The sequence below is a fragment of the Aptenodytes forsteri genome, unplaced genomic scaffold, assembly GCF_000699145.1.
Source record: "Aptenodytes forsteri isolate BGI_AS27 unplaced genomic scaffold, ASM69914v1 Scaffold80, whole genome shotgun sequence".
NCBI classification, from domain to species: Eukaryota; Metazoa; Chordata; class Aves; order Sphenisciformes; family Spheniscidae; genus Aptenodytes; species Aptenodytes forsteri.
The window spans coordinates 1,661,332-1,688,928 of record NW_008795026.1 but is presented as its reverse complement, the minus strand read 5'-3'; the positions used below and the strand labels follow the sequence as shown (position 1 = coordinate 1,688,928).

The window sequence follows — 27,597 nt, the reverse complement described above, 5'->3', positions numbered from 1 at the left end:
GGGGGGGGGGGGGGGGGGGGGGGGGGGGGGGGGGGGGGGGGGGGGGGGCAGTTGCCAACTGAGGTTAAACCACGACAATGTGTTAACCCAATTTGACATGGTATTTCAATGAGGACACATCAGTGCCTTGCACAATCTATTAATATTTCTTCACCTCCTAAAACAATTTATGCTGATACACCCTAAGAATATATCCAACGCTATTTTATAATGCTGGCTCAAAGTCACTGTGTGCTCCACTGCTCTTCTCAACTCCACATCTTGCCATTTACAACTTACGAACCCTCACAGTACAGTAGTGACTGGTCTCTTTGCATGACCCTGTAGTTTCTGCAGTTAAAAGAAATTCTTTTTTTATTACCCTCACCATGAAGCTGAGCCAACTCTTTTTGTACAACATGATTCCTTCTCTGTATTGACAGTGCCTTTCAACTTTTGAGTCATCAATACATTTCATTAGCACACCACTCCCTTTTTCCAACACTACTGCAAGGAGTAAAAACTAAGTTTAATCCCAGACTGATCACTGAGGAACGCTATCAGTAACCTTCCCCACACTGATAACTTTCTTCTGAGTACCTTTCCTTTATCACCTTTACAATTCTTAAAAGATCTCTTATTTTCACATTAGAATACGACTTCTCATTTGGCATGATATCAAATACAAAACCCTCTTATTACCTCTCCATTAACTAACTTATATTCTGGTTTGGTTTTTTTTTTTCAGTTTAACTAACAATTCTCCATTTGGTACTATAATTGCATGCTTTACTGAAGTTCAGATAGAATTCATCTATTTCATTTCCCACTTTAAAAAAGCTGCTCTTATCAAAGTAGAATATTAGTTCAGTCTTGTATAACTTATCTTCAATAAAATCAGACTGCATTCCCTGCCATTTTCCATTTACCTCTGTAGTTAGTTACCCTCTTTTCAGAATTTTGCCTACAGCTTTTCAACCTGCTGAGATAAAGGCTAAGTTGCTTGGTCTGCTTTTCCATCTTTCTTAAATATAAGTATTGTCTGCTGTTACACAGTTATATGTTGACCTCTATTGTGAAAAGTTATTAAGCATCATTGTCATTGTATCTGTGATTTTAGATGCTAGTTATTTCAGTATTTGGAGATGGAGAGCATCCACTTCTCCAGACTTACTGCACCAGAGATGCAAGGTTACTGTATATTTTAATGGGGCAAGTGGTATAGCACGACAAAGCATGTAAGCTTTTAGGATCAAGTCCATTCATAAAGTCTGACAAAGCAAGAGAGAGCTCAGAAGGTCTTGCATAAGTTTAGGAATGAGATCTAGGCAAAAAGATACCTGGTTTATTTTTTCCTTCACGTTGTGTAGCCATCATTTTTCAGGTTCAGTTCTACCTCCCACAAAATTAATTCAATTTCTATGCATGGATTCCAATTATTCATCCTGACTTTGCACCATGTTGTTCTCCTTACTGAAATGTAAGGCAGAATATTAATTTAGATTTGGAGCGTTCTTTACATTATTCCCGGTATCAGCCACATCCACTCTACACAGAAACTTCACGTCTTTTCCTGATATCTTTTTATTGATATGATAAGGAAATTGCTTGTTGTTTAATTTCCGTGACTCAAGGTCTGAGTCTGACCTCGTCTGAATCACATTATTTCTGTATTTTCCAACACCAAGACTCAGACCACTAGTCCTAGAGCTATTTGCTGTTCACCACACTTTTTTCATTCCTTTTCACTCTTTCTTTAGAGGTCAGAAAATTCTCCAGAGAATGAGCTAATAAGCTTCCTTCTCTTCAGGCATGTTCCCCAGATTTATGATTTATCCTGATCTGTTCTAGAAGGAACTGGATGTGTCAGGGATACAATCTGAATTTTTTCCCCTGTTGTCATAAGAAATCTTTCTGTTACATATCCACACCAAATTTGCTATCGCCCAGCATATAGTCCACTTCTCTGTTCTGTGGACCCATGCCAGTAACAGGCTTCCTGAATTTTCTTAACAGGGAAACAAGGGTCACACATCTCTCTCCATTATTTGTGCAAATCGCAGTTCTTTTCCCTTTTTTTTTTTTGCATTATTTCCTAGTATACCAGTCCCTTAACTAGCAAGATGTCAAACAGAATCAGTGTAACAACCTCTTTGCCTTCTTGATTCTTCCCTTTTTTGCTGAGTTTGGTTTCATTTTCTTCTGTTTCCTTTACCACTAATCTTTGTTCCTTGTTCTTCAGTGCAGCAAACTTCTTCAAACCTAATTCAGCTCTTCCTCTTCCTTGCTTTTGTGGTCATGTTTCCACCTGGGTCACATTCCTTATCTAGCAGGCTATGTAGCTTCCTTATCTTCGGATCTTATTTAAGAGACGCCTACATATTTGTGTTGTGTCAGACCCTACTCTCCCTTCCGGTATCTTGTTTTCAAAATCCCATTCTACCATCATCTCTAGCTTTATTCTTTTGTCCCTGTGTCCTCTCTTTCTCAAGTGTTACAAGGTGACATTTCATACATCAATACATTCCACTGCATATCCACTTTTGAAAGAATATAAATCTCATAGCTTCAAATCGTGGTCTCACATCCTCCTCCGAATATTGCTAAGGCTGTCTCACTTATTAATCCTGTCTTCTTGCCTTTCTTTGAAGGAAAAACATTAACTTCTTTCAAGCAAACTCCCTTCTTTATTGCCTCTTAGCAGCTGAAGCTGCAATCTGTGCTTTATTAAGGTTTTACATTTATTAATGTATTTATTAATGTAGCAAGCAATTCTTGCCCAGTGAACATTCCAGCTATAAGGGCCTCTATCTAATTCACACAACCGAGCCTCAACCACAAGGAAGATCCTGAAGATTATGAATTGCACCCAACCTATCAAGCAGGAGGTACAGAAGTTCACTTACCCAAACAAACAAGGAGTCAGTTGTTCCCTACCAAGGACTGGATCCCACACAAACTCTCCTATTTGCTCTCCTCCCACTGTTCTTGATAAATCTAATCTCACGCTTCCTCCATGTTGTAAAATCACAAATGGGTCTTGGAGAGGTCTGAGACTCTCAAATATGTATTTTTCAGTTAGGTCAAGCTGCTTGTTTTTTAGCACAGTAACATAATTGACAGCTGTTTCCCCTTAAAAATAGCTGCTTCCCTATCTTTTTCAAACACCAAAAAACTAAGCTGTAAAATACATGATGACAGGTATTTATATTACATAACCGTAAACACCGAGTGAAAACTGCTCACACACGTAATTTCCCTTGCTGTTGGTCTCCCAGGCATTCTCAAGTAGGGGGGAACTATCTCTGAAAAAGTTTTCCCAGAAAACCAGCTCATAGAAAAATATACTTCCGTCAAGAACTGACTATGCCCCATGTGACTGGATCTTTTCTGTGAAGTTGTAATTGCTTTTACCATTGGACAAGTCACTTCACAGAAAGCCTTTCTTCACCAGCCAAATAGCATGAGGAGAGTAGGTGCATTTTAGGGGAACTCTAAATTAGGGATTGGCTCTGAGACAGGAAAAGGTGTCAGTTAAGGAAAGTGGATTGAGGGTGGAGGGCCCATTGTTCCACCCGCAATTCATGCAGCAACCGAGCATCACTTTCTTTTTTAACGTCCTATGTGACTGAAAGAGTTTGAAAGTCAAGTAACATGTCAGAATCAGGGTTATTTCACAGTAAACGATACAGAAAAGGATACAGAAAAAATGGCTTGATACAGATTACTACAATGATTATTATCTTCTGTTACACATCTCTCAATAAAAAGTTGTCTTATTAAGTAAAGATAGTCTTCCCAGAGCTTGGCTTTCAATATGGTTTAATTGCACTAATATTTTATAATTTTAATAAGGTTATTTAAGATTATTTATTGTAATGAAATGCATGGTTAATTAAAAGTGCTTATTCTGTCCTTGCAGCAATATGAAATAATCCAGACGAAAATGGACCAGCAAATCATGTCTGAAAGGCAGGTAACATCATGGCTAGAGATGCCAAAATTCAGTAGTCAATTTACAGTGTCTTCTCTGATTTGTGGCACCTCGCTCTGGCCACAGTAAAACAATGTGCTCACATGCTTATAGCACATGCCTAACAAATTATATGTATCTGGAAGCTCTTTGATAAATCAATTCCCACAGGCTTCTGCTTCCCAGTTGTCACATGTCCCTCCTGTTCCATGAAAACTCTGTAGAGTAGGAATTGTGTGGATATGGGCAAACAACTGATCTTGAGGCCAGGTAGAGTGTGACTCGTAGTAATTGCATATATACATGCTCTTACCCTGCAGCAAATCTGAGATAACTTTCTGCTGTGTGAAACAAGGATGAACGCATCTGTTTGCCCTACAAGTTAGTGCATATATGGTCAGAGCTACTGGGGAGCAGTAGGTGGCATGCTGAGGTGACTCTGGATGTGGCTTTACTCTTTCTGACTCTTTGGCAAGGAGAGCTTCTGATCTTTATTACAGCCCATAAGTATTACTGTACTATAAATATATAATGTACATATATAACAGTATGTCTCACAGTGAAATGCTGTCCTATGGAGATGAGTAAAGACAGAACTGTCATATTTTTTAAAAAATTGATAAAAATAGTTTGCCAATGGACCAAAGCAGGAAAATTCATGGAATCTGGCTTGCAACCAGACAAATAACTACAGAAGTAAAACCAAGTTGACAAACAGAGCATAGTACAGGGCATAATAATGATAACAACACATAGTTTGTCCAACATCCTCCATTTTAAAAATCAGATTCCTCAGATGCGCAAGTCATTCGTTCAGGAAGGTATACTAGTTCTGTAAATGCTGAAGCTAGATGCTCTGCATAGCCAAAGAGGGATTGTAGCCACTGGTCCTTTAGCCTGTCTGATCAGGCTTTCCTCTCACATGAAGTTCAAACAAGTCAAAACTTCTCTCCCCTATAACATGCCAAGTGCACCTCAGCTTCATTTATTACAGGAAGGATATTTTTTGAGATGGAATAGGTATACTGGGCAGCTACTAACATGATTTGATGCTTCTGTGTGTTTATTTCAAGGATGGATTAGAATGAAAGATGAAGGAAATTTAACTCCCCTAGTTCAGTAAAATGGTACCACAGGAATGAAGAATGCTCAGGGGCACAGAACAACATAGTGTTAATCATTTGATTCCCCTTAGTAAAAAATTGTTAATTGATAGAAGACTTCAGAGAACTAGGTAAGTTACTAATAACTAAGGGCAGACTTATTTGGTGTGAGAAGTCCTAGACTGATAAGGAATCAAAATGTGATTTATTCCATTTAATAAAAAGGCACTGGCTTTGGAAAAAAAACAAAAAACAAACAAACAAACAAAAAAAAAACAAAAAAAGCCCCCAACCAAAACTCCCAAACTCAGAAATGGAAACAGCACAAATAATTTTGAAACAGGGCTGTACACATTTCTGGAGCACTAAAGACCACAGAAGGAAAGCTATTAGAGTTGTGGGATCGCAATAAGGAAAAAGGTGTTGACGCATATTTTCCTAGGTTTATAAGTGGCCATCCTTAATGAAGTACACAGCCTCCTCTTGACTTGCAAAATCACTCTCCTTTTTCTTTTTTCCCCCCACAGATAAAGCCATTGTTTTCTTTTTTCTCACACAAACACTTCAGAGAAAAAACTGAAAAGATACCCAAATGACCAATGCTGACTGCAGAATTACATTTGTGATCTGCTATCAGTAAGTGATAAAGTATCCCTAAGTCGACAAGAAAGATTGCAAACACTGGTGTTTTGATTCTATCGGTCAGCAAATTTGCGAGTAACACAATGAGTCTGTGTTTCAGATGAGGCGCTATTTATTTTCTCCAAGTAGCTTGAAAGTGGCAGTACACTGCTTTTCCACAAAGGAATTTGACCTAAGGAATTTTCTTATTCAGTATGTTCTTTGCTATAATAGGTTCTAGCAATGATGGTATTATGCAACACAGTTATTGCACAGATTAAGAAAAATATGGCAATGGAAACACAGTGTGACTGATCAGTAAGAAGCCGAAATTTAAAGAAAGCTTTTCAATGAATGGATCAGAATCAGCCACATCCCAATATAGCAATGGTTTTGCAGGAGTAAGCACAGTGAGGAAGGTGCCAAGTGTTAGAGGTGATGAGAAAGCATCTAGTAGAGAAAGCTTGTGTTGCAGTTCCAGTATATGTTGTATCTTCAGCAAGACTGTGGGGTTTACTGAAGCTGCCGTTACTGGGTCAGTGTAAGCCACTCCTGAGTATTCATAACTTTCCTACATGCAACGTGCCATTCTCGGATGCAACGGTGAGGCCCACATGGGGGTTTGCAGCCCACCTTTAAGTTCAGTCTCTCCCAGGTACGTGGAAAATATCTTGTAGCTCTTAACAACATGAAATTTTAGTACACATTTTGCACATTCAGGAAGATTAGTCCCCTGAGCTAGTAAAATACGCCCACTATTTTTTAATTTTTCACTGGTTGTAAAAAAAAAAAGAAGTTACAATTGTTAGTAACTAGCATTCCTTCCTGTACCAAAAGCAACAACACGTTCTCAGCAACTTCCTCAGGAATTCTCACTCCTCTTTGGCCATTTGTTATCAGTTCTACCAGTGATGATCATTAGTGCATGGAGTATGATAAACTCATTACCAAAACCTACAAAGCAGTGCAAACCCCTGCATTTCCTGGCATGCGTTCCCATTAAATAAAAATACTTAGATTGTCAGTGATTTAGAACAACTGCCCAATAGACCTAGCTGAAATCTGGAATTTCTGTTTACAGGAAAAATCAGTAACAATGTAAAAATTATGGAGCCAGACCAAAAGTCAGCCTGTCCCAGCATCCAGTCAGAAGCAGCAGTAGCAAACATCAAGGCAGAACACAAAGACGGGGCACATGGAGATTACATGTAGACAGGTGCATTTAAAGGTACTGAAGCATATACGTTGCAGTAATTTGCCTAAATTTATTTGAACCTCTTCATACTTCTGGCCTCATCTCCCAGTACTGAAAGTTACCTATGCTGTGGAGAAAAAGTACCGTGGCTTGTTTTAAAATCGAAGCCTGAGCATTTCCATGACAGCCACCAAGTTTTTGGACTCTGAGAAATAATGTATAATCACTCCTTATTCAACCTTATCATGGATGTCTAAATTTTATCATATCCAAGTTATACCTCTTCAATGCCGAAGAGGAAAGATTTCATCCGTTCTCATGCAGAAGCTAGTCCACACTAAAGGGAAACTTTGTTTTTGTCTTTCAGTGTGTTCTAGTTCTAATATGTCTTTACTGACCTGGGGAGACAAGACTACATACAAGATAAAGACATAAGATCATATATTTATACAAACACATTACCATGTTTTTATTCTGTTCTCAGTTCTTATCACCATTACTCCCAACACATTATTTCTTTTTTGTCTATCATAGAAAATTGAACTGATATCTTCAGATAATTAAATTACTAGTAGTGGTGCCAGAATTTCTCTCCTTTTTTCTAATAGCCTATTTAAAGCCCATCGCTAGGTAAGTATAGTCAAGATAGTTTCTTCATCATGTATAATGCTTTGCATTATTAACACCAAATTTAATCTCCCATTTTATTGACCAGTCACTACAAGACAGCATTCATTTCACCACTTGATGTTTACAGTGTAAAGCCTCTATATGAGTAGGTCATTTTGATTTTCTTTTTATATAGAGGAGATAAGTAAGCATTTCAGGAGATGATTAATCTCATTCTAAGGTAGACATTCAAAATAAGTCAAATGAATCATGATCTTTTTCTCTTTTTTGAGCATAAAAGAAGCCTGGATGAAAATATTTCCATAGAAAGTAAATAAAGATAAGTAAGATAGATCATTACCCTCAAAATAGCAAATACCTAAGAAATAGGAGTCTTGGCTAGTAGTTCTCCCTCCAAAATCAAAGAGGGCACTGCCCACAGCAATTCTCCTCACCTTTCTTGACACTTATTTTCAGATGGGATGACTCTCAGATAAGCTTCTCTCTTTTCACTGATTACAGAGGGAGCTGGGAGGACTGAGACTTGGCATAATTTTTAGAAGGCTAAACTTAGATGAAATTACTCCATTGTTGGCACTATGAAATCCTTCTGAACTGCTAGAACTTAGTCACAGATTTAAGAAGGTGCTAACAGGTCTTGATCATTCTGAACTGCACCAACTACTGCAGCTATCATTCCCGAGTTACGTGGTCACAACTGCATGCCATCTTCCATCTGTACAAACATGGGAAGCATCTGTCCACAGATGTGACTGCTCTGAGGAAGTCTGTAAGCTTTGTGGTCTCTTTATCCTGCAGTCCTTCTAGATCAGTTCTGGATGGGTTGAACTGCACAGGTCTTGGTACAGTGGTACTTATCCTTCAATTAATCAGCCTCACCATTTTGTCCACATTCAGTGCTCTGCCTTTTAACTTGTAATTAATGTTTCCCCACCATATAAAATAAGGTATTATTATTTTCTTCCAATTATATCCTGAAGTGAAAGCTTCAGTAAACACTGGAATTATTAATGGAACAGAAAACATTGGGAAGAATATTTTTGATTGAAAGAAATATTTCAATATTCATTAATCAAAATGGCAGTCTTCTCTTGTTGAACCAAACGTAAATGCTTTGGTTTGGTTTCATTGGACATATCTCCGCATCTTACACAATGTTGTTTTATGATAACCACGGTTCAAGACTATTCCATCCTTAGTCTTGAACTTGCTTACAAGAAATGCCAATTATTTACAGACGAGATATTTACTAAGGGACCCCAGAGGGTCACCATTGTGGGCACATGGTGAAGAACTGACCCAAACAGAAGCATTTCAGCATGATTTGAGAAACTAAAATACTTCAACTTCTCAACTAAAATTAAATAATCCTATCTAGCTTATTCAATAGAATATGCACACAAAACTCAAGACAATTGAAACTTCCATGGAATTTTCTTTTTTTAAAAAAAAAAAAAAAAACAACACTGATTTTCTTTTAAAAAACTGGGACAAAAAAAAAAAATCCCAGGGAGATTTATTACTGGATGAAAATTCCATTACCTAAAACAACTCTTATTTGTCTTCAACTATTCATCCAGAACTATGCCAGTTATGTAAATAATTACTTACAATGCTTGTAACACTCACTAAATGGTACATATTTCTTGATGATATGAGCAGTGAGTTATTTGTCTTGATATTTGTAATATCCTGGGAGAAGTACTATGACATAGCAAATCAAATCTATTACTGAAAATTATATAAACAAAATTTAGTTTGCACTTCTAAAAAAAATTATGCAAAGGTCTGAAAACACATTCCACTCTATCTAGTGACAGAGAAAAATTCCTGTTTCTTATAAACAAAAGATAGGTACCAATGCAATGTATTATACAGTACCAAGCTAGAAGAGTAATGGTACTTTAAAATGAAGTTCTGTGAGAAAGTCATGAATCTTCCTCGAAATAGAGCTACATTTTATAAACAATTATGACATTGTGGACCAGAACTGTATTTAGATACCCAAAATGCAAATAGGCACCATAAGGAATTTTCATGTTCACTTCAGTCGCTTAGCTCCCCCAAATACAAACACAGATGATTGATTGGCCTTGTCATAATCCATCTGTTAAGAATTGAGAGGTGATGGAAAAATAAGCTCCTTGCTTATATTATTAAAGAATGTTTACCATTTTATAGCAAGTAAAGCAATGCAATCAATAGCAATTAGGAACATTGCTGCTTTTGGTGATCCTACCAAATGCCAAATATATCATTACTTGCTCAAATACCTTTACTAATCTGGACCTCTCTGCTGTAACTAGCTCAGAAAAATGAGGATAAATGACATATGCTATAAATTTATCACGTCATTTGTATTAGAGTGCAAAAGTGGAGTTAAGCCAATGGCCTGTAGTGTTACTGTAAGCAAAAGAAAGGAAGAAATGACAACATAACCAGAAAAACAATCTGTAAATGCTTGTAGGAATCTCAGTAGGTGAGCAACTGAATGCATATCACAAATTTGGACTAAGTTGCTATTTATTTTCAAGACAATGCAGAGATGTAAGAAATAAAAGCTTACACAAATCAAACCCGTGCTACTTTCAAGCGTAGCTGCTCTCTCTGTCAGGTGTTATTGCAAGTTGTCAGGGAACAGGTTTTTTTCACTTGCAGACAACTCTAGGAGATTTTTACAAAAGTGGAATTTGACAAAATGAAGAAAGCTTTTACATTCTGACCCACTCTGATATTCACAGTACCACAGAAATATGTTTAATCTGTATAAAATCACAATTAACTGCAACTGTGCTTGGGCAAACCTCAATGAGTTTTTAAAAGAGGCTATAATGACTACCCCTTAGTTAGAACTCAGCGTATTTATTACACCAGTAAATCGAGACCAGATTTGTCATACCTTACTTATAACCACCTAAAAATTAGCTGCCTAAGCCGTTTTATACTAGCCTTTCTTTATCATTATAATTGACGGAGAGACTAGGGCATCACAAGCAAGTTATTCATCCCTACCTAAGACAGATACCTAAAGTATGTGAAATAAATAAACCTCTAAACAAGTCTTGCTTTCAACTGTCAAGACAGGGAGCATAGGCAACTACCTTAGACATGTTGCCTAATGTTTAGATGGAGACTTTTATATCAGATATGGTGGCCCCCCCCCTGCCACTTTAACAACATATATATACACACACAAGCGTGTGTGTATACAACAAAAAAACCCCCGAGATTAGGTGAGTAAATCTGCATAACTTCTCTATATTTATCAGAGTAAGCGTCAAGATAGATTAAAAAGGCCAGAGAGTTAAGTACATCATGGTTGTTTCCTCACTTTGCACAGCTTGTTTGCTTTGCAGTTTATGAAACAGGGATACAAAGACACTCACAGATTGATAGATCTTGATAAGATGACAGACACAGTCAGAAGGATGCACCCACAGGGACCAATTTCAAACTGAAAAAGAAAAGGACTGGTTTCATTTTGTTTGTTGTGTACATTTTTTGCCCAATCCTACAGAAATGCAAATCGAACTGAAAGCAGAGATAATTGTTCTCATTTATGCTAAAACTGATTTGTTGTTCTGTTTGTTAAAATGCAAGACACGTCCATATAGTGTTTGAAACAATGTTCAGAAGACATCACATGAGACTGATAAACACAGAAAGACTGGCAGCTGAACTGTAACAGGTTTAGTATCTTCTCTATACACAGTACCTGGTGAATATTCTGCTGAAGAAATACGATCAGATCTTCATATCTTGCGGCACTATGTAGCATTAGCTGGGAAGAAACGTAAGAAGGAAAAAAAGTAACTGAAACAATAACAACTCATTTTTATAACCTGAAAGCTGAACTAAAGTAGCCAAAACTTTAAATCTGACTGGAAAGATTTGAACTAACAAAATGGCATAAAGATCTAATGAAATCTACCTCTTACTGTTGTTACTTGGTATAATATTGTATCTCAGCACTTTGCATATTCTCAATTTTTAAATACTGCTTCTTGTTGTTTTTAAGTTCATTGAACAGACAGTTTGATTCAATTTTAAGCATTGTTTATGCAATGAAAAACAATTCCTAGATCCAACATAGGAATACTGCAGCAGACAAAGAATGGGCAAGTAGCTCAGGAGTTTGTACCTATGTAGTGAGCCATCTATAGCAGGCATGTATCAGAGCACTTCTTGTCATACTCAGAGAATACTCCCATGAATACTCCTATTTAACATGAAGTGCAGGAGAGTTCACAGATCCAGGCCCTTACTTCAACATTCTTTGTCTATTTTTCCATCTTCGTATTTTGACAGATATGGTGGTCTTGTGGATACTGTGTGAGGAAAGATCAAGCAGTCTGGATTACGTTCCTTTCCATCACATTTTCACTGTGGCTATGTCCACATGACCTTTGATAAGCAGTACTTAGAGGCAACATAATGGTGTTAGTTGCACTCTGAAACAGCCAGCAGCTCAGAATTATGTTAACGTATTAATTAAATAATCTATCTTGTCTCCTGGAAGAGCATATTATAGCCAAGGTTTTCTGCTGCATTCACCCTATTTATACAGGTTTTCACTTCCAGTTATTCCAAAACTGTCTGGTTCTGAAAAGTTGTTGACACATCCATTCCTCCATTTAGGAGGCCAGTAATATTTCCTCAAACAACTAAAACCTGGCTTATGGCATCACTGTTTGCAAAGCCGTTTGAGAGCTTCAGATGGAAATAAAGGCATAACTGGAAAGTATTTTGCCATGTGGAGCTTCTTGAGGAAAAAAAAAGCAAAGAATTCTGTGTAAGACAAGAAGAAAATACTGCCTTTTGATGCTCACGGCCATGCTGGTCAACTTGAAAGGATCCACGTTCACTTTTACTGCATATCAATAAAAGCAGGCACAGTTTATAAGCTTGAAACATAGACAGAACAAAAAGGACTTCAGAGAGCCCAATTGCCCACAGACACTGGGATGACTCAGAGCCAGACTACAGGATTTTATTATTTCCTATTGGTTTTTGGATCACAACTAACTAATTTGACATAAAAGATTTTAAAACACTAAGAGAGCAATGGAAATAAGATTCATTGCACTAAAATAAGAAAAGCTAGAAAGAGGATATATGGAGAATGTTACTGTGAGTTACACAGAGCCTTACAGTTTCTAAGATTCCATCTGCTTTATATTTTCCTATGGGAGTGAACTGCTGTCTTCCTGATGGCCTGAAGAGGATATTCAGACAAAAGTAAAGCTCATGTTAAAAGGAACAAAATGGCATTAAAGGGAAATGAACATGTTATAGGAACTGAATGATGAGCCAAAGATTTTGTATTATTATTTTTAACCATTTTTTTAAAAAAGACCTCTTGCATAATAAGTTCATATTACATATTAAACAAACTTTTCTCAATTAAGCATATACTTTAGCTGTGTTGTGCTCTCTCAGTCTATTTAATATGAATTACAAGTTTCTCTATACAGAAAGAGGATAAATATAGGTTTAAGATGTTAACAACAGTTTTTATTGGAAAAGAATATTAGAGCAATGACATTAAAACAAGCAGAACATATGTACAATGTTATCACAGAGGAAGCATTTTACAGATGTAAAATATGCAAAATATAATTTGAAATGTCTTTGAATTTGCTGCTTCTATTTCAGGTTTGAAGAAGGACTTCTGTGCCCAAAAGCTTCTCTGTTATTTTTTAGCCATCTTAGTTGATCTAATAAAAGAAATGACCTATTCTCACAAAACCTGGCTCACTTAAAAATATCGTGTAGGATCCAGCACAGCCAAAGCTAGCGATCTAAAAGTTAGATGTCTGGTGTACAAGAAGCCTAATTGCATAGCATAAACTAAGTAACTAATAGGCAGCTACAGCAAAAGGAGATTAATCCCAGCCATAATAGAATACCCTGCAATACAAAATTGTTGGACTAAAATGCTGCATCTGGAAAAATAACTCTTGCTAAAGATTTTGGAGGAATCCTAGCCTCAGTGAAATCCACAGGATCTTTCACAGCAATTTCAAAAGATTTGACTATTCTGTCCCAGCTACTGGGACAGCAGAAATGACATTTTGCATTTCTCCCTAAGCCATTTTAGACTGCATAAACACATCTTACAAAACTTTCATTTTGTAAACTATGTACATAGATAACACACACAAGTATAGGAGCGTTGTACAATAACTAAAACTGCTTCTCTTACTTACAGTGCCACAATTGCTTTTTCATTGCCTCCTGCACGCCACAGTATGTCTGCAATAGCCACGGTGAGGCATTTGGTCCTGTGAACTTCTGAAGGCTGAAGACAACTGCAGGCCAGGAAATGCAAGAAACAGACAAGTATCAAAATGTGTATTGGGAAGCTTACTCAGTAGAGGGCAAACTGCCCCAATTACAACATACACAGATTCATAGCAGGTTTGTAGCTAAAAGAACAAAAGCATTTTTTTAGAGACTATTTAGGTGTTGTATTGTCTAATAATGAGGCTCCAGCAAGTTGCCTCAGAAAATTATCATTTAGGTATCTCAGTTCCTTCTATAGTCAAGAAAGAGACAACTTGGATGGCCAACTCAAAAAAATCCTGTGAGTTGAACAGGGAGCTTGTATTGTTACTGAGAAGATATTACCAGGTATAAAGGTACAGTTGAATCCGACCCTTCTCTGAGGATTAAGCATCTGAATGAAATGCCATGAGAGCAGTCACTGTGCACGCAGCATGAAGACTTCTCAGTGCTGGAGCGAACAGGTGACAGGAGGATGTGGTGCTGCTGTTCAGCACCTAAAGAGCTCTAAAGAGAGAGATGCGACTGAAGTCGCCACTGGAATATGGGCTTTCTGGAACCATTCTTTGAGGTGAACCACCTGAAATGGCATTTTAGGCATTTAAGAAGGCACCTTGGATCTTACTGAAGATAATCAGATCCAGTGAATAGAGCTGTATCTACAACAACCTCCTCTTTAGATTGCTAGGAAAACAAACTGGGCACAGTGCGTAGGTCTCTGTTAAAGTGAGAAGCAAAACAGAAATTTGAGGGAAGTTAATTCATCTAGGTCAAGTGTTAACAGCAGTGTGTTGCATTTGGGGGATCTGGATGAGCTTATGTTGCTCATAAAGATGGTTTGACTGCTGTTACGGGTACTTAAACCAAGCAATTGTAAGCTTGCTAGCCTATGCCTATATGTTCTATGACAATACCCTTGTAATACAGGTGAATCTAAGAGACGAAATGCACAATCTCTACTTCTAGGAGATTAATACTAAAGATGGTGTCTGATTTATAAGGAATGATTAAAACAAAACTATTACTATCATTAAGAGCAATGGACCAAAATCAAGAGAACACTAAATAAGGTATGATCAACAACAGGAACTGATTATACACAGATCTATAATCATACCCTGAAAACTAATCTTCTAAAAGAAATAGTGGATGCTCTTTCAGAATACATATTTATAATTGGTTGGACAAAAAACCAGGTAAATATACTTTAGGGAACAATACTGTATTGGCAAATAATGGACAAGAGAAGCTAATTCATGTTTAAATCTATAATAAAATTGTTTTAATATTCTGTATCAGGATTGTTTTATATATTAAATATGATTTTTAGTTTATAAAGGCCTTCATACTTAATTTCTTTCTTAATTTTTTATTTCTTAACTCTTGTCAACAAATCTACACCATAATGTTCTTACCTACTACTAAACTTTATCTAAAGTACCCTCTGCAATAAACACTATGCTTGCATTTTTTTAATAGGGTATGCCCCAAAGCGGTGACCTAAAACATTATGGTAACTGACCCAGTATTGGTCTGTGGAGCCCCACTGTTTCTGAAATATTTTCACTTAGATGTTTGGCTTGGAACTTACACAATGCTGTGCAAAGCTATGGAATGTTTACAGTAGTCTATTGATCCTAAACATGTAAGCAACGCTGTCAACAACCTACAAACTGTGTTTTGTGAAGTTTTCTAATACCTCCTGTTATTCTAACTGCCAAGATGTGAATGGAGAAATAAAGGACCAGGAGGCCAAAAGTCACATAATGGAAAACCAGCAGATTAAGAATAAAACCTAACATCCGTGAGCCTGAAGAAGTGGACAACAGATCCATGCCCCTGGGAAGCACGGAATTGGAATTTTCTCTAGTGGTTTCAAGAATGGCAGTCTTTGAAATTCAGATATTATCAGTCTTAGAGTGTTACCAGCATGGGAGATGATGCCAAAACCTGTTCCCAGCATTTGAGTAAAAGATCTAATAATTCAAAAGACTAAACAAGAAACACCAAACATCAAAAACTTAAACAGACTTTCAAGTTTGATGCCTGCCTTGAATATAATGTTCATTTAGAGAATGTTTCCCTCTCTGAAGGATATGAGATATGGGAAATAATTGGTGAGAGTTTTCAAGTAAAAAAAATATAATCATAACTTTCTCTTATCTCTGCCTGTGTTCCAATACAGACACTTAGAAATTTATGGGAAGCATAGCAACTAATTTACGTGTCTGAGAGAGGAAGCAGAGAAAGAAGACATGATATTTATTTCTGGAACATCGAAGAAGCCTGAAGTCAAACACTTACTGTGAAGTGGCTAATAATTTGAAAATACAGGTTAGAATTAGAAAGGAATATTAATCCTCTCATTTCAAGCTCTAAGACTTCCCTTTCTTTCTGCCTGACTAAGAGTTTCTGCCCATGGCAAACACATCATAAGAAAAATATGTTAATCTCATGAATAAAACAGTGCATCTTGCTATTCATTTTTAGGAGCCTGGAGGCTATTAGCATTTCTGTGCATAAAGACAAAGAGCTCACCTGCTAACCTGAAATTCCTTGGAGACTTTCTGCATACTTCAGCAGCATTTTTCATACACAAAATATGTAAGAACAAAATCTTTTAAAACCATGTGGATAATGGGAGGGGAAAAATAGTTGTAGCTGGCATGAGTTGGGACACTTATAGTTTAAACAATCCAGCCTCAATCCACTTATTTGGGTGTCACATAATTTTATGACATTTACGATCACTGAACCATGTTGAAAGAGGAGAAGGTTAACATCTCTATTTTTACTAGGGATGACCCGAGACTCAAAGGGACCAAGAAGCAGATGATCAAAGGCTGTCCTCCAAGCTGAAACAAATTCTTCGTTTTCACAACCAGAAATAATTCTTCGGTGAGTTCTGTGAAGATTCCTGATCGTAAAATCTAAATATGTACTGATTTTCTTGCATGGAACTTTCTGAGTTTTTTCTTTTATGTGGACAAGAGCCTCATTCTGCCTTGAAAAGCCTACTCTCATTATAATCCGAATTAGAATAATAAAGTTTTGCTAGCTATTTTTTGCACTTTTAAAAAGTGTGCTCTGAACAGCAGGCTCTTGATATGAATTACAGACAGATGTGATGTACTGAAAGAACTGAACAGAAGAAGAACAAAACTAATCTGCATAACGTTGTGGAGTTAACTTGACATTACAGTCTGCACATGTATTCTACCACTGACCCTATCTCTTTATCAGTCCATGGTAATTGCCTTTAAGTGACTTCAAGGAACAGGCAATTTTCAAGTGATTAATTTATAGCATCTTGTTTATTTGGCCCCTGCCTCGGGGTCCGCAAGCAATCAGTGCCAATAATAACTAGCAACAGCAATAGTAGTAGTAATGATAAAACTTTCAGTATTGTATTTAGACTCTAAGCCTGGTTTTCAACATTTCTAATGGCTTTACTAGGTGTCTCGTATCAGGATTGCCTACCCACTAGTACTCCTGGACTTGGGCACCTGTGTGGACCCCCTAGGGCCTGGTAATCCTTTGATTAACTGTCACCTCCCATCCTTGGGTGCTGAAGATAAATAATGATGTTCTACAGGTGCCTGTTTCTTTCCGTTATTGATGAAAACAGGCCAAACAATGCATTTACATTAAGCGCCAGTCAGACAAAAATAAGGAAAATCAACAGAGATCCTGTCACTTTCCTAAACAGTTCCAAGCAGAAAAGTGTATATTTAAGGCCAAATTTTTACACATGATGAACATTTTTATATTGTAAGGTAATGAAGTTCAAGAAAAATCTCAGCATGAAAGCTTTTCTTCTGACTAAATTGGGGTCAGTAAATGTAAATGTAAATTATCACCCACAAATAACACAAGGTGGTGGCAGCATAAACCAGTAAAATACTGTTACCCCTACTCAACAAACTCTACCTATAAAGCACAGGAAAGCTTTGTGAAATTTTTCTTTTGTAATGGACTTAATTTCTTATTGAAAAGAAAAGGCGAACACAGGAAGCCTCATAATAAAGCAATTTTTTCAGACACTATTTTCCAGCATTTTATTGAATAAGCTCTGTTCCTTTAGCAAAGTGACAAGTACATTAATATTATAGCAGCCCAAGCAATTTTCCTTGACGCTAGCAATACTTAAAAATATTCCTTTAAATGAAGTAGAAAATACACACAGAGAATTTAAATTTAAAATCTATTAAGGAGTTTAACTGTGAAAGAACAAACACAGTAGCAAGAAAAAAAAATTATAGCTATAACTTTAATTTTTCACCCTCCCTGAGATTCTTAGTCTCAAAAACTCCATGAATTTCACGGTCTTTCAAACCTTGATTACACTTTCTTTGAAATCATATCTCCACGGGATCTCAAGGTTAAATAATTTTCATTGGCCTCAATTCAAGCTGTTGGATTTTTTTAGAGGTTCTCGGGTTAATCACAAGCAAGTAATTATACAAATAAAACACCAACCTCTAAATTCCTACAGTTGAAAGGGAAGTAAATACAAGTAAATCGTATGCTACTTTCTTTCTCTCTCAGAGACTAAGATAAGTTCAATAAGTTCAAACTCAAAAGGCTCCTGAGTGGCTGCAGCAGAGAAAAAAAATTTTTACTTCTGTATGGAAAACATTTTTGATGTCAATTGCTGACTTACCGAGTGTCTTTATTCCTGTTACTGTCTGCAAAGATAAGCTGCTGTAGGACACATGCTTGAACTGCAGCCAGTACTCCACATGGGCCACCCTGAGGGGAATAATGGGACACTCCATGGGTAAAACAATTTGCACTGTTTGATGCTGGTGAAAACTTTTGCAAGCCATGTGCTTCCATTCAGGCTCAAGCCATTCTTTTATCTCTCTCTTTCCATCCATGACTTTGTAGTGCTCTCTGTTGCTCTGGGTTTTTTTTGCAAGCCAATGAAAATCAATGTTACTAACTGGTATTGTGTTTCCTACCTATTTTTCCTGAAAATGCCCAGACATCTATAACGTCAAAGGAAAGGTGTCTTAAAATCTGTTCGGTGATTATGCAAACAAATAAAAGATCTCCTGATCCCTACTGAGGTACAGTCTACCTTGACTTCCAGAGAGAAATCAAATCTGACTGTTTTCCAAAGGGTGAAAATAAGCCTTGCTCTTTTATCTCCTCTGAGCACTGTGCCTCCCCTCAAGTTCCCACTTACATCAGTAAACAAAGATTTCAGTTTTATGTATAACCTTCTGCACCAGGCAGCTATCTCACTGGGGAAGAGAAAAAAAATGAAGGAAGTTTGAACCTTTCAAATGATTAACGTTGGAAAAAAAAATCACAATACCAACAAATACCATATTAACATTAAACTTTATGGAAACTAGATTTATAGCTGTTTCGAAAGACTGTGGGATGGGGTAACAATGTATTTCCTTCTCCTTGCTTATTCCCTGCCATCTAGCCCACCTGACCCCATTGCATGACCAAGACCTGTTCCTGTGGGTTAACTATATGGCAGAGACAGTTGCACAATTTGTCCTGAGAAGCAAATGGTATGCCCTCTTCTTGTCTAGAAAACTTCATCCAGCATAACTCTCCTTGCCTTGACACTCAATTCTCTCCCAGGTGCCTCGTATCATATTATTTACCCAAGTAGTTTGCTGAGGAGACAGAGAAAAGCCGTCATTTGTCTGGAACGTCTGTGCATGAGCGGAGCAGGCTATGCAGGACACAAGACTAACATCACAGATACCACAATACCACACATCGCATTGGTAGTACTGGGAATTACTGCAACTTAACAGAGGATTCAGCATATTAAATCCCACAGATGCTATCCCATGTGTCAGTCAGCACGTGCTGCCATTCTCAGAAATGGGTTCATTCCTAACATTAGGAAGTCCATTACTTTAACACAGGTCCTCCCTAAGCCAACATCTCATATAGGCTGACGTGTCAGTGCTAGCTTTGTCTACTCAGGTAAAGTAAGAAAAACAATGAGGGTAAGAAAGTATGGACCACCTAGCAGGTTTTTTGGAGAGTCTGTGTTCTGATTTTAACCCACGCCAATGTCTACGCTGTTGTTACTCTCCATAGCATGAGATCAACCCAGGATTGCACTGCTGTCATATGCAACTGTAGTTGCACCCCTGATTTCCTCTGTAGATCACAACCAGACTGTCATGAATCAGTTTAGGATCTGTCAAACTCCTCTCAAAACCCTGGAGGAAAATGAAAAGTGCAGCCAGCACTGCTATTTTCAAATAAAAATGTGATCAAAGTGATCAGTTTAATTCTCAGGTTGTCCTAAGTACAGCATCAAGCCTAAGGGAACGGGACCTGCAGGTACATGCAGTATGCACAGTATGCAACCCAGAAAATAAAAGTCCTGTAATCAGAAAGTAGCTTAGATATTGATACCTTCCATTATCTCATTTATATTACACACACACTACCTCTCTATAATTACTGACATAACTAATGAGTAAATCATCTGAAATATGTCAGGGAAAAAAGCAAGATTTCAGTCCACGAGGGAAAGCCTCCCAGTCAAAAAAATTATAGGAACCATTCTAAATACCTTCTTATAACACCACAGAAACTTAATGTAGGAGAGAATCAAACAATTGTTCAGCTGAAATGAATTTTGGAAGTGAGGAGGAATATATTAACTATCTGAGTTAACACATCTAAGCAAAACACTGTGGTTTACCATTCCTGTTGTGGAATTTACAGTAGGGAATTTAATGGCCAGTGAGTCGCTAGAAGTGATGAGAGATCCTTTCTCTAGCAGCAGGGTCTGGAAACACCAAAGTAACGTTTACTGTGGTCCAGTGAACATCACTGCCATGGTTCCTTTTGGAGTTTAAATTAACATTTAACATCTTTTTTTTAATGGCCAGTGAGTCGCTAGAAGTGATGAGAGATCCTTTCTCTAGCAGCAGGGTCTGGAAACACCAAAGTAACGTTTACTGTGGTCCAGTGAACATCACTGCCATGGTTCCTTTTGGAGTTTAAATTAACATTTAACATCTTTTTTCGGCTAGGTTTTATTTAAACATAAGCAGCTTTCTTCTGAGATCATCAGCCTAATGAAATATTTAACTAGACAAGGTAAGTTAATTAAACATCTTAATGACATGTTTATTAGTCCTTGTCCTTGCCCCAAAGCCTCTCTTCCTCTCATTTCTGTATAGTACGTAACGGTCTACTTCTCTCAGGCCAGATAAAGATTTTCTGCATCAGTGCAGAAGCTTGATGAGTGTTTTGTAAAGAGGAGTCTACTCCTTCCCTAGTCTTTACTGAAGTCCTCAGATCCTTGCTCGTAAGAGAAGAGACCTGGTGCATGGATATCCCAGAAGCATACGTACTGAGTCACAGGGCAGAGACAAAAGCATTAAGCTGCAGCTGTGAAGGATGCATTTTTATGATGGATCTGTTTGATTTTGGAGGCAGCTACATATCCTGTGCCCTGCATGTGGTCCCTGGTCTGAGTCTACGCATCGGCCAGCTGAGAAACCGGGCTGACCAACTGCATCCGACATACAGAGCAGAAAGACAGTCTGAAGCACTGCAGTCTCAGTCTGTAAGTCAGGTGCCCAGGCAAGGCTGACGAGATAGACACCAGATGAGTGAGTCTCCCAGTGAATGCCCTAGACCAGAGAGATCTTTGTTAGCGCCAAAAATTTCTATGGGTTGGGTACATGCTTTCCAGGCTGACTCTAGCCATGGCGTGGTGGTTTTACCAGCTCGGGTTACCACAGGGACCTGTTGGGGATTTTAGAAAGGGCCACTTGGTAGATGATGCCTAGGAATTTGTGAAAACCTTGTTTTAGGCAGGAGCTGGCATCCTGTGGCTGCAGTCCAGAATTACAGAAACATGGCTGCAAAAGAGGTGGTCCCACCAGCAGTCCCAGTGTCCCAGTCCCAGTGACACTGCAGGGACATTTGTTCCCTTTTATTTTAGTAATGAGCCTCATCGTGTGACCCCCATATCTTTAAGAGGCAAAAATCTCCTTGTGATTTCCCAGGCACTGCAGGCAATTCTTGCTATGTCCCCCCATTTTAAGAAGATCAAGCTCCATCTTAAACTTATTAAACATTGTCCCCACATACCCTTTTTCTCTTAAACTCCACCCTTGATTTATGCCCTTTTATTCTTTTACCACCACTAGCTTTCAGCTGAAGTGGCTTGTCTTCCTCCCTACAAATAACTCCCCGTCACACACACATACGCACATTTTCTGTAGCTGCTTTAAGTTTCCCTCAGAAACATGCCATGCATCTCAAGTCTCCTAACAAGACCTGACAAGGTGGCATCATCCAGTGGTAACCAGCGAAATTAAAGAAAGAGAAGAGTCTTTAGAAGGTTTTTTTTTTTCACTGCTGAAACACATAGCCTTTGTAAACTCAGTGTAAAAAGCAAAGACCGCTTTAAGGAAGTCATTTACAGTACCTTTTTTTGCACAATGCCGTATTTTAACTGTGGTATGTTATTAAATGTAAAACTCTGTATTTTCCATTCTTCACTGAAGCAACAAAGACTAGAGCCAAACAAAAGATTTTTTAATTCCTGTAAAAAAAAAGAAAGAAAGAAGTTATTTTAAAAACAAATCCAAAACACAGGTATGTTTTCTTGCAGTAATTTGTAGAAAAGAAAGGAGGACTGTGGAAGGGTCATGACTAACTCACTATAACCACCCTTTTCTGTTTTACACATACTGTAAATAGCAACGCTCAAATGAAAAGGAGCAATTTTTTCCTTTTCCTGCAATATTCCTTCAACTCATAATGCTGTGTGCTGCTCAGCATAGGAAACTGTTTATGGAGATCGTCTGGGGCACAGTTTCCCATGAAAGCATTACAGGATATTGCCTTAAATTCAACAGCTCGAAGAGCAACGCCTACTAATGGTTACATTAGGGAGAAAAGGACCCTGCTGGACACAGTATGGAGAAAAGGCAGCCTGTTTTGCCTGTCAAAGCTGCTGGTATGAGATAAATGTTACTCAGACGTTTGACTGCTGTATGTCAGATGGCATACGCCAAATTCAGATCTCGGCCCTGAACAACTGCAGACCACTACCATCCAGGAATAGCGAAACTGAAGAAATTGCATTCATGCTAAAGTAAAGCTGGGTAAATAAGAACAGACTTCTCAGTGTTTGTATAGTTACTCAGACCTCTTTGATCTAGAAATGAAATTGGAAGACACCCTCATTATCTTTTCTCTGTTTTTTTTTCCCCTCTGTCTGAATGGGAAGGACAATATTAAAAGTATTTAACGGTTCCATCTCTGCTCAAAATAAGGAAAATAAGCAAGGGAGAAACAGTGATAGGGGAATAATAAACTTGTTCTGAACCACTGTCCATTTAAAGGACTGGAGAATAAGCACATGAATAACTGACTAGAGACATTAATAAAATAATATAAGCTTCATTAATTAAAGCTATATCTGTGCTTCAAGTGGGCTGATGCATTCTGGCATGTTCTTCTGGTATTTTTCTGAATTTTGGACAGGCATCCCTACATTACTTTTTCACCTGAATACCAAATAAGGAATATACTCAGGGATGAATACAGCACATGTTAAATCACACACAAACATGCAACACAGAGCAATCCATTACAGCTTTGGCTAACTTAACTGAAATAACATTCTCACACATCTATTTGTATTTACCATCATAGTTAGTCTTACTTTTGCAAGAGAAATATCAATTGCCTTTGATACTACTTGACGCATATACTGTGTTGAAACATCCGGGTTCTTACTAACTTCTCCAGTTGTTTCTTCATCCTCAACATCAACTGAAAGAAAAAAAAATCATATGATGTGCTGGATGAAAAAAATTGCCTCCCCCAGCAGGCTCAGTGCCAGGGGGTCATCAATATGACAATTAACACTTTCTTGTCGTCCGTCTTTATAAAAAAGAAAATATAGTTCTAGTCAGAAAGGACAGATAAAAAGTACACGAGCCAGCCTTTGTTTGATCACTTCTTAATGACTTCTTTACACAGTTTTACCCAAGAAGTTAATAACAAATGCAATCACTCTGAATCAACTAAGAGTTACAAAAGAAGCAACTTATACATATTTGGTTACAGCTGCTCTGAAGAATACGATGGCAAAAGACAAACTGAAGCTTGACATAACTTACCTAATTCTAGGACATCTTTCATCTGGTCTTCTTTATAGCAAGTGGATGTTCTTTACACAGTTTTACCCAAGAAGTTAATAACAAATGCAATCACTCTGAATCAACTAAGAGTTACAAAAGAAGCAACTTATACATATTTGGTTACAGCTGCTCTGAAGAATACGATGGCAAAAGACAAACTGAAGCTTGCCATAACTTACCTAATTCTAGGACATCTTTCATCTGGTCTTCTTTATAGCAAGTGGATGTTGGAGACTTCCTACATTAAAATTAATCAAAAAATGAATGAACAAATGTTCACTTTTAATGAGAAAAGTTGTTTGAATAAACAAGAAGAAATATGGAGTATGCCCACACAAAGATATAATTTTTTATGTGTGTGTATATATATGTGTATATGTACACATATATACACGAGGGGGAGTGGAGAGAGAGAGATAATAAAACATGCAGATAGATTAAAAACATATTCAATGGCTTTCACCTTTAGCTTTTAAAGTGTTCTATACAAAGCAGCTCAGTCTCACTAACATTTTTGTATGAAGAAATAAATGGTGTTAGAGCAAAAACTTTTTCAATGGAAGAAAGCTGAACTTCAGGAGTTCACCAGAAAAAGCAGCCAGCACAGAGCAATACACTGCAATTGATTCAGGATTTCAGTCCTGTTTCAACATCAGTTTCATTTCATTTGTGTGATTTCAGTATACGTCAGGTCCTGCAAGCTCATACACAGGGGCAGGTTTTATACTGCCCTGAATTTCAAGTGAGGATATTCACGTATACGTGACTGCCTCTGAGTTCAAAGGATCAGAACATAAAATAAAAGAGGTGTTAGACTGGCTTCCTTTACCAGGGTAATTTTTTAATCCACTAATAGGTAGCAGTTGTTCAACTGCCCTTGTGATTTAATTGTATATTACATAAATAACAGGTTAAAAATTCATATAAACAACTATTAAGAGGACTAAGCATTTAGACTTGGCTGGGAAGTCAGACTTTAAATAGAATGTTAGGTTTTCGGAGATGAGATGGGTTTATTCTTCCTGTCGAATTTGTACCAAAATGAATTCAGAACCAAAGAAAAGTTTCAAATAACTACTGAAAAAAGATGGTCTTTTTTATTTTTCAAAAGAGCAATACTGCATCATTGGCCTTTGCTTTGGAAAAAAGGTATTACACTGACGGTCCTTTCAAAAATAGTATGGAATAATTTCCTCAGCAACATTCTTTGTATGCACGATATTATTATAGCAACAACTGCTGTCATATCACATACTTTCCATTAACTTAATTTCCTTTTTCAGTGTGTGAAAGATGAATAAAAACAGAATACAGACATATCATACTCGGGACTTTTCCAGTTTAAAAGCATTTTGGCACCTTTCTGACTGATAGTCTTTGATACTGTAAGAAAAGAAACACTTCTCTCTTTCTCTATACACAAGTTAAAGGATTTATGCAATGAAATGTGGATGGCCACAATTCAGAAAAGATAGAATGGAACTGAATCACCCATTTAACTAGGGACTTGAGGTAAAAATAAATAGGATGCCCAGTAGGTCAATATAAATAAGAGGACTGAGAAGAAACTTGTATAGTGGCATAAGTAGTATTGAGCTCTCACTGAATAGAATAGCACTTTTAATGCAATATAGAGTTTAATATAGGTGACTGGTATATTTTAAAATACAATCAGATCTCCCCTTGCTTTTTGCTAATACTGAATTTCAGCTGAGGTTTCTTTCTGCTAGCTACTTGCTAGTATTTTCATCTCTCCTGGTCAGGGAAAAGGGTCTCAATGACACTAAATTTGCCAATAAAATGTTTTTCAGCCAAGTACTCGTTACTTAACTGTGCTTAGACATAACCACAATCCACTTTTTTGTTTTGCCTGAGATTGCACACTATTGTCTCTTGTTTCTTAGAGAATAATGTGTTTCTTCCTAGGTCAATCCATTTCGATCTACTTTTGCAAAAACAGAGCTCTTAACACTTAAGAATGCAGCACCACAGGTTACAGCATCCTATCCAGCCTCAGTTGCTGCTTCAGAAGGGCTTGGGTCTCCTATAGGTACTGTATCGTATCTCCTAGCTTCATCAGATGTCTTGGATACCTTATAGTCTCAAATAGGACTATACGCCTATGTTTAGGCACGTAGATCACTCCCTACATCAAATGAGCACCCTTGATTCATTGTTGTCCCAAACACTTCTCCTCGGTAGTGCTTCATCTGAAAAGATATATAAATGAAAATAAAATCAACTATGGTATAATTCCTATGTAGCTCACCTGGCACCAGTTTTTGTAGCATTATTGCTTTCTGGAAAGCCTAAAAGATTTTGGTTCTACACCCATTCCAGGAAGAACCAAGCCCGGGATGCAAAGTGCTTTAAATTCTCAAGGCACGAGGAAATTCCTGTCAAGCTGAGGAAAGTGCTGACATCAAAGATTGATGTACGGTGTTTTCTGGTTAAGTGGGGTATTTTTGCAGGTGTAGGTTCCCTCCTTGAGGAGAACTTGTGTTTCTCAAAACACTGTCAGGACATTTATTGCAATTTCCATTTCAGCAGATGGTCGCTGTTCCAGGAAAATTTATTGTACACATAAAACCATACAGTTCGAATACTTAGGAAGGGGGAAGTCATCCGTCATGGCAGAAAAATGGGACAGGAAGAAAATATGTTTCATTATAAACATACTATACAGTACTTTCTCTAAATATTTGAACATTCTTATCTGATCTTCATGCATTGCAGAAAACTGCATTTATGCAGAATAGCTGAACTCACAGAGAAAGCACTTCTCGGCACAATAATGCATGTACATTCCACTACTTCCTATTTATACTACCATACACAAGAGGTCAAAAAAACAAAGGGGCTTAAAAAATAAACACCAATCATCAGAGGCTTTAAGATGACTGTGTCGGTAAAACTTATTTTCACTGCCTGATTACAACAGCTTTTCTACTGGACATATATCTTTTCTGCATAATAATTTAGTATCAGAAGGATGCCTAGAAGTCGCAATGCAATCCTCCGGTCTTGTGCTGTTGTGCCATGTACAGACATATACGACATTCTTGGTATAATGAGTAAGATCTGGAGAGTAGGTAAGAAAAAAACTAAACTCTGTTACTATTTGTGAAAGAGTAAACAAGGCCATTATATGTGATGCAGCTTGCCACTGCTCTGGGGCAAAATTATAAAAACAGAATTATTAAAAGCAATTGTAAAGATGCAAAGGGAATCATCATAATCAATACCAGGCAAAATATTTCTATGGGAAAAAGACCTTGTCAAGAAGATTTAATATAAATTCTACCATGCTTGCAAGTCTGCTTGACAGAGGTAACAGAGCTCATACACTTAATTTCTCCAAACTTCCTTTTTAGTTAAGACCTGCATCTGATTTGATTGGCACATTAGCCATATGAAAAATTAATTCATGAACAGATGGCTCATAGACCGATATAAAAAAGGTAAATGAAAAACTTGTCATTGAAACGGTCATTTCTAATAAGCTCTGTGCTGGGTTTGGCTGGGCTGGAGTTAATTTCTTCCCAGTAGCTAGTGTGGGGCTATGTTTTGGATTTGTGCTGGAAACAGTGCTGATAACACAGGGATGTTTTAGTTACCGCTGAGCAGTGCTGACACAGAGTCAAGGCCTTT

General features: G+C 37.5%; 1 protein-coding gene across 1 annotated transcript in view; it reads right to left on the bottom strand.

Moving 5' to 3' along the window:
• FAM188B (family with sequence similarity 188 member B) overlaps positions 1-27,597 on the bottom strand; it is a 98,983-nt gene that overhangs the window by 42,578 nt on the left and 28,808 nt on the right. The window contains exons 5-12 of the mRNA XM_019471182.1: positions 24,126-24,184; positions 23,466-23,575; positions 22,221-22,337; positions 18,450-18,538; positions 13,711-13,812; positions 12,653-12,716; positions 11,217-11,282; positions 10,888-10,955 (exon numbers count right to left, since the gene is read on the bottom strand). Of these exons, the coding sequence (XP_019326727.1) occupies positions 10,888-10,955; positions 11,217-11,282; positions 12,653-12,716; positions 13,711-13,812; positions 18,450-18,538; positions 22,221-22,337; positions 23,466-23,575; positions 24,126-24,184 (675 nt within the window). The remainder of the gene's footprint in view (positions 1-10,887; positions 10,956-11,216; positions 11,283-12,652; positions 12,717-13,710; positions 13,813-18,449; positions 18,539-22,220; positions 22,338-23,465; positions 23,576-24,125; positions 24,185-27,597) is intronic.